At 35.6% G+C, this 8795-nt stretch overlaps 1 protein-coding gene across 3 annotated transcripts in view; it reads right to left on the reverse strand.

The window, feature by feature from the left end:
- The window catches only part of LOC112460737, a 32676-nt gene that overhangs the window by 9667 nt on the left and 14214 nt on the right, over nucleotides 1-8795 (reverse strand). For 2 of the 3 annotated variants that reach the window (XM_025025555.1, XM_025025568.1), the window contains exons 2-5: nucleotides 2982-3134; nucleotides 2015-2155; nucleotides 1300-1414; nucleotides 300-481 (exon numbers count right to left, since the gene is read on the reverse strand). In XM_025025555.1, coding sequence (XP_024881323.1) covers nucleotides 300-481; nucleotides 1300-1414; nucleotides 2015-2155; nucleotides 2982-3134 — 591 coding nt within the window. Of the gene's footprint in view, nucleotides 1-260; nucleotides 482-1299; nucleotides 1415-2014; nucleotides 2156-2981; nucleotides 3135-8795 lie in introns of all 3 variants that reach the window. The other variant, XM_025025559.1, reaches the window with a different exon arrangement.

Below are 8795 nucleotides of genomic sequence, written 5' to 3' on the forward strand. Positions count from 1 at the left end.
GCACAAACATTTTAACCACGTCTCTCATATAATTATTCACATCAATTCTTGTCTTGAATTAGATTAAAAGTTTTACTCGTGAATCACTTCATTGTCAGTCAACTCGCGGATAATGAGAGCTATCTTCCGTTGGATTCATCGATTTTCACGAAGCTGCACTGAAAATATCGCGAAACAGACAGAAGAGAGTCGCTTGCTCTATTTCAACAGGGCTTTGAATAACAAGTTGCTTGCTTAGTAAGTGAATGAAAAACCCGTACGGCTCATTCTGTGCTGTGAGTGGTGAGAGTGTTTCGCACCTTGCGAGGCGTTCGGCGAGTGGGCCCTCAAGGACGCCATCGAGGGTTGCCTCGACGGAGCTCGTACGCTCGCCCTCGAACCGCGTCTCTCATGTAAGAGTTTGTTCTCTCTCAGCAGCGAAACATTCATCAGTCGCGCGTTGGGTGTATTAAAGATAGTGCGGTTCTCTCGCCAGCGGGCCCTGCAATTTCATATCGTGCTAGATGATTAACAAATCGGATGTCCGCGACGAATTTTTTATTTAATCGCTCCTTTTTCCGTTTGTTATCAACAGTTAATCAAATTCTTTTTATGATATAGTTGGCACGCTTATGCAGCGAATCTTGAAATTTTCCAATTATATCTTAGAGTGTTCTCTATCTTGTGAGATTTACAAATGTTCTGTGAGTTAATATTTTTATTTCAGCTTTGAAAATAGACAGTTTTGTACATATGTAGTTATAATTGTATTTTCTACACGAGAAATGAGAAATTCTGCAAATGTAATATTAGCAGAATATACGAATAATTGAGCAAAAGTTTCGTAAAATCGATTGATTTTGTAAACGCTAAAACATTTTGTGTGCGACCTCATTTCTCCGTGATGAATGGAATCATAAAACAATGCTGCATTATTTCCCGCAGAAACACATACACAATAGCATATAACAATATTTTGAGAAATTTTAATTATTCTAGGTGCTATATGCGTTTATTTTATTGAACACATGTCGACACTGCGATTTGTCAAATAAAACAACAGTCATCCGAATTAAATGCATATCAGTATTGAAATTTGAACAACTTCAATTAAAGTTGTCACCGGAATACGATTTTAATTCCATCCTACGATTAAACTCGAATTAACATTTTAATTATTTGTGGCTGACGTGCAAGAGGTTTATCGAAATTGGGTTGCGTTATTATTTAAAGGATATTGCAAACTTAATTGAAGTCTGTCGACGCTTTATTTTGATTGCACAAAATTATTTGTAACGCTTATCAAACTGATCCGCTTACTTGCTGAAGAGTCTAAGAACGACGCAGATGATGACAAACATCAGTGCCATGGCAACGAGAATGCCGATCATCGCCGGATCGATGTACCGGAGGCTGGTTGACTCTTTGACCTCGGCTGAAAACAAATCGGTCGGTTTGCACCAGAGACCGCGGTACTAGACGCTCGTAAATTAAATCCCACATGCCCTAAAGGAATTAGGAGTTAAACGCGCACCGTACTATCGATATACATATACATATATACATAAAAAATGGCGAACTTAAAAGAAGAAGAATGCGCGTGTATTGAGTATAAAGAATACATGTCTTTATCATTTACGATAGTTAACTGTCATTCACTGATAACTTTGTTATTTCAGCATTCTTCTTTTAGTAATTTTAAACAATAAACTTGAATTCTTAAATCTTATTCGATTTATACCTATTCGAAAATACTTATTGTTAAAAAGTAAAAGCGATGAAAATAACATAATTAATATTATAAAACGTAATAGATATTTAGCAATAAACTTGAGTTAAATAATTGCATATTTCTTTAATCAAGGAAGATATTCTTGGCGTGCGAGGGATATCGGAATCGAGCAAGTGGGAGAGCTACGACGTCATTAATTCCGGCGCTTTCAATTCTCGCCGAACCATGTCAAAGTCGTGTTGGCACGACAGGATTTTCATTAAAGCTGTCATGTCCTCATTTCTTGATAATTCCGTTCCTTACCTACGCAGGTTATTACACCGTCCGCCTGGATCACCGGGATCTTCTCGAAAAGACAGATGCATCGGCCGTCGCGACATTCCGTTTGGATCACCCGCGCCTCGCATTGCTCGTGGAAAAAACAGGACTCGTTCACATTCGCCGCTAAAATAATTTTCAGAATACATTCGCCGTGAGTTATGGAAGTGTAAATGGGAAATTCTAAATGCGCTGTAAAACTAATATTTCAAAAATACTTTAAGATATGAGTTCCGATCGTGTATTCTGAATATCAAGACATTTTTTTATATTCTAAGTTATTGTGTTTACACTAGATAACTTTTAAACATTTCTTTCTCTGCTAAACACGTTAAAAATCCTTTCTTTTAATTCTTGGTGAATTCATTAACGTAATTTATTTCTTATGTAAATAAATACTAATAACATTCTTGAGCTTCGGCATTATAGTTCACTCCCATGCAACGATAATCGGATCGACTTGTTTGATTGCGAGATTCGCACGGTTTACCATGCAATATCATGTACGAAATCGCAATTATTGGATGTGGCAACTTGGCCAAGAAGGAAATAGAATTATTCTCGATCGAGATAGCACCGGCCCATTTACCTAGCAAGTGCATTCGCGTATGGAAATTAATCGCACTGACATATGCGCCGTGCTGGGTCACTCCTCCTGGATGGAATTTCTTTTGTCTGCTGAACTTCATTTTGTGCATATAAGCTAATAAACTATAGCTACATTAATATCTTAACACAATATTTTAGAGTTAGTTCTTTTCGAACTATATGCTGTCACTAATAATGTTGAAACGCGACACTATTTTATAACATTGCAGCTTAAAAGTTTCATGAAAGAAAAGCCACTTCAATTTTCTCCCTCTGAATTGAGATTCCCCTTGGAGATTCTCATATATTTCATATGTACGTACGTAAAGCAACACCACGTGCAGAATATCAGAAAGCAACTTACCGTGTCCGCACTTGTCGATATGGTTCGTAGCCTCAAATTCTTCCTTGCAAGCGCACTTTTTCTTCTTCGGTTCACAATAAGAGCCATCGAAGCCGCAATCTATGTCTACCCGACAGTCATCGCCAAATTTGCTCTTGCCCCTACGGGATAGGTCTGAAAAAATATGATTGTTAAACAATAAGAGACATTTCAGAACATATTTTTATTGCACTTCTATATATGTATAACTACTAATGATCGTATCTCGCATTTTCATTAAAAAGAAATCAATCTTGTATTATTCTCAAAAGTAATTATATAGCTTAAGCTCACTTTAAATGATCCGTAATAATTTGTATCAGCATTCAGAAGAAAATTCGATTTATATTTTTACACGTGGTAGAATACAATTTGAAAAATCAGAGTATGTATGTACGTACATAGCCTGCGTTCGTTTATTCACATTGGAAGCTGTTGGGAAGGTAAAATCTATAATATACGTTACGTTTATTATATATTTTATTTTTCCAATAGCTTCCAATGGGAATAAAAGAACGCAGGCATAAAATATTAAAACATACATAAAATTACACAGCATATAAAATTATAAAGTACAGTCCTATTCTAAAATCTGGGTAGCGATTATGTAACTTTTTCCCTAGAGCGGAAACGTGAAAAGTTTCATGTAACTATCTCTTTCTATTGGTGTTGAATAGAAAGAGATAAACTTTTCACTTTTTACGTTTCCGTCCTAGGGGAAAAGATGCATGATCGATCCCCTGACATCAAGATTCGTAGATTCTCTAATTTGGCTTTAAAGACAGTCGGTAGGTATATGAAAGTTTTTAATTTTCTCTTGCTTTTTTCAATACTGATTGTTTTTAAACCTCAAATTTGTCGAAACTTTTGTTACGCAAAAAGTTGAAAGATAAAAACAGGATATCTTGCGCAAAATTCACGCGATAATCATGCAAACATCTTCCCAAGATACGCATATGTTCAAGTGCACGTAAAAAGAGATAGATATGCGCATGTAAAGGATGCAATAAAACTGACAATATATAAAGATTGCGAGTTTCGCAAAATTCCTCCATACACTTTCTCAATTTTTAGTAGTATGTTAAAATGCAAGCTGACTAGTCCCTCTTTCAGAAACGCCTGATTGCTGTATTGTCGATGAATAATGGCTCATCTAACAATAAGTTCCACCCTACGACGTTCAACAGAGAAGGACTCTTCTCTCACATAATATGTGCCGATTCGGAAAAATATCTGCAAGCTTTATAATCCTCGGGAGTCGTTAAAAGGAACGAAATGATTCCAGCTCGCCAGGAGGCAAGCTCTTTCATCCCTGTCATAAATTTCTTAAGAGACGTTAAACCGACGTTAAACAAAGTGTGTTTCTCGCCTTCGCGTAAAAATGCAATCGCTAAATATCGTGGTAAAACGGTATATAAATAGAAATAAGCGTTATAAATTAAATATTAATTCGAGCTACTAATTATAAAACTCGTTATTTAATCTTTAATCGCTTCAATATAGGTATATATAATACAAACTGCTCGTTCGCTAAAAAATAATTATACACGGAGAATTTTTTGTTATATTTTACCCTTAAATTTACTACAAACTTGGGACAACTTGGCAATCAAGAAATTTTTTAATATACAAAAGACATTTTACAAACAACATGATAAAACCAAGCAAATTGCTAAATTTTGAAAAATTATTGAAATTTCCCAGATATACTTTAGTAAAATTAATTAAACATATTTTATATTTTAATGTAATAGATATGAATATTTTTTATTATGGTAGATATTAATCAGAATAGCTCGCATAAAATTCTTGGTGGTACATGTTGTCCCACAACTATCATGATTTCAGTGTAACTTTTAAGAGAAAATTCTCTCCGTGTAGTTTGCAGATATATGTACATAAAAATTTTCAATTTTTATCTTGCTCAATCTGGATTATTTTTGAATTTTAATAGTAGTATAGTAAAGCTTTCGGGATACAATGTTGTGCACGATATTTATATCCATTTCATTGATCATGGAAATTGCATAGAACTGCAAGCACGGACTGCACCTTCTGGAAAGTTTACACGCGGATTGGCCAACCGCGGAAATTTGATTAGTGCACAGTAACAACTTCAATTACACAGATTTAGATTGATTTTCTTTCGTATTTCTTTTATCTGCAATATACAGATTCACCCTTTCTTAATCGAATAAACAAATTAATCTGTTTCTCCCGAGGTAATTTTATCCACTACAATAGTCGCAACTTAAAGACTTTATCGTGCCTATATAGCATTGAATCAAATGAGGGCTGCGAATTAATATATCTTTTATAATTAAAAACGCGAAGCATATACCGAACTCGAAGAGTGAGAATTTTAGAGAGAACTTTCAAACTGATAATTTATATACACAACCTTTTTTCTCCTTAATTGCACCGTACTGAAAATTATCAGAAAATGTCAGGCCTCTCTTAGGATTAAACAATTCGTTCGCGCGGCGACCTGGAAAGACTGGGGATCAAGGGTGGCGACTATTCGACGGCTCGAAGTTAAAATGGCGCCAGGCGGGTCAATCTACGCGTTAAAAGTGGGTCAGTCCGTTTCTATGGCACGCCGCCAATGCTCTCACGTGCAGAACCTCCCACAGCTACCTTCGTCGCCACCATCGTCGGCTACCCTCTTTTTTCTTTCGAATTATACTTTCTGGTCTGCATACGTTCACCCACTTGAAGGCGTGTACATTGTTCGTGCGTGTCTCTTAATCGGCGTATCGAAAATCGAACCGAAAGACGTGCACCTGATTAAATGGGAATATCAAGCAGGGATGTTACTTTTCCCTCCGGGTATCGATATCTTAAAATAGGAATTGTTATTGTGCAGCAGGTGTAATTTAGTGTCACAGCGGAAAGCTTTGTTGCATCACTTGTGACTTGCTTATTGCGAACATAGTGCGCTAACTTTTTCAAACATTAGGTATTCATAAAGTTTCATGCGGTAATTAATTAACTTTCTGAACTGAATGGATTCTGAATAAGCTTCCCTGTTCTGATGCACGTTTTCTTCTGCTTTTGCAATCTCTATCTCGATGCTGTGTAGAACAGATTTTTCTCTTTTTATCGCAAAAAGTTCAACAATTAATCATTTAAAGATTAATTAATCTTATTAATATTATTTTAACTACAATACACCAAAATAGACAGTAAATATTATTTTAGCTTTTTTTCTGAAAGTTGTTAATATGTTATCGTTACCAATTGTTACAAATAACAACCATTTTATTTAACGTTCAATTTTTACATATTTTATTAAAAGTTATCTTAAATTAATGCAGAATTAATATGCTAAGCTGTAAAGCATTAAGTGGATTCCGCTGTTCTGAGACACGAACAGATAGGACAATTATTAATTAAGAATTTTCCTCTTTTTGCAAGAAACTGTCTTCAGGTAACTAACGACTGAAATGAAGTGAAACACAGGATTTGAGATACAGGGAAACACTTTCTGAGTCGCATGAGAATTTTCCGTGAGAAATAAAAAACAATAGCTTAATATTATGCAAAGTGTATCTTTCTATTACATTACAGTCTAAAGATTTCTGCTAAAAATACTAACTTTAAAAATAATACCTACTATTTTTAATTATAGCTTATATATAACATTGAAAGAGATAGTTTCTTTTGATGGCGACGCTCAGTCTCAACGGGACGGCGATCTTACTCGCGATTAGCAATGCCATTACTCTCTCTTTAGACTCCCGTTACACTCTCATTATTGTTCGAGAACTTGAGAAGATTAATCGTTATAAGATGCTCGAGGTGTTCCCATAGACACTTGGTTCCATGACATGGAATGGGTTGGGTCACGACAGGATGATAAACATGCTCAGAATGTGCACGAGTTTACAGGGAGAATTTTTTTAGACTGATAAAGACCGCCGTACTTTACAAGTTACTTTTATGGACGCTTCCTGCGTAGTAAACAAGAAAAACAAGAAATATACAGAAACCTGCTGTACAATATTTGTTCTTACAATGAAACATTAAGTTGGCGCGAAGGGTCTGTCGTAAATAAAGTTGAAAATAAAAGCAAAATTACCGCTATATGTATCAGTATATTTTTTAATTGTTTTTAAACTTAACACATAACTTGATAAAAATATAAACTTTTCGCATTTTATATTTTGCAACTAGGTCCTAAGAAAGATAAGACTCGACAGGCTATATCATAAAAGTTCTATGCTGAAAAAAAAACAGCATAACTTTATATCTTACATTGTTATAACTGTTTGTAGATAACACGTTATTCGACACAACATCGATATAGCAACGAGAATACCTGCGCTTCAACCATATGGAGAAAAATATTTTTCCGGTGATTCGAAGATAGCAATACTGTCGAGTTTATCTGAAACTCAACGAAGACCTTTACGACGAATTGGCACGCGAACAGATACGGTGCCCGCTAAAATATCGATTTACCTTGACGACGAATCGGACTCGATTTCCTGCCTCTGCACCATGCGGGATCTCTTTTTTTCCCATTTTAGCTAAGATTGCTTAACCCGTTTAACTTTTCGCGTGTAACATTTCTGTAATAATTTCACTTAACGAATTAAAATAATGTCAGTTTAATCTTTAGAAGTAAAATAACGAGGTCACTCCTTCGTACCTCGAAGAATTCAAGACGCGACGAACGAGGCGGAAGTTTAAAGGATTCTCGAACGCGTATTTCACCGAGGAGTTTTATTTTGCAAGTTACGATTCTCTGGAGAACAGAATTTCGGGATCGGTACGACCGCCGAACAGGCAGTTCGCTCCTGCATGCATGTTCCGCCTAATATGTGCATACTAGATAACTCTATATGACTGTCGGAACCATGCCGACCAAAATTTCCCCCCGAAGACAGACGCTGAGATATCGAGGTACCGCTCTTCTATTTTCCAAGACGTAATCATCATTAACCTATATTTTTAAAAATGTAACTACTTCTGAGAGCAAATAAAGATAAATCATTATAGTTATCATGAAAAATGTCATTAAGTCTTATTAAGGAATAAAGCGAGTAAATTATAATTGTTTAAATAAGCTCAAGCTTAAGCAATTTATTTTTATTGTTTTTCTAATGGCTATCTATTTTTTATATTCAATTAATTACTTTTTTTGCTCATAATAGAAATAATTTGCAAAAAGAATTAAACAATGCATATATACATATTAGAGATCCGAGCATAATACAAGTGGTTATGCTTCTCTAATTTAATCCCCCATTACAGTTAAAAGATAAAATGAACCTTTTTCTAAAAAAATTATATTATCGTGGAAAATGTAAATGTAAACGTGGTGTATTAGGGAAAAGGTACAATTATTCGAGAAACGCGGTCAACATTTAATACGCGAACAATGGTGCAATAGGCGCGCCTGTCGCCGTAAAAAGAGAAGAGATCGATCCACGAGATGAAAATAACGAGCTTCATTTAACGACGTCAGGTTCTCAATCACGCGAGGCGAGAGATCACAGAACGACGACAGGACGTTTATCAGAAGATAAATTCCTATCGCGTTTCATTCGTGTCACCAGGATCGTCGAGACGCCCGTGTTTCTCACAGGTTGGAAAGTCGCATAATAATGTTCGCGATATTAAAAAGTGCATGCGGCTCTATAAACTTGCGTGCGCGTATTAATATTGCGGCATCGTTGTCGTGGCACGACACGCAATTTCTTGCTCGCGAACTTATATAGATCACGATTTTTTTGCGGGACGAACATTTTACGTGAAAATTCAGAATCTGAACAAAATCGAAACAAACGC

This window comes from Temnothorax curvispinosus, unplaced genomic scaffold, assembly GCF_003070985.1.
Source record: "Temnothorax curvispinosus isolate PA1 unplaced genomic scaffold, ASM307098v1 QBEX01001170.1, whole genome shotgun sequence".
NCBI lineage: Eukaryota > Metazoa > Arthropoda > Insecta > Hymenoptera > Formicidae > Temnothorax > Temnothorax curvispinosus.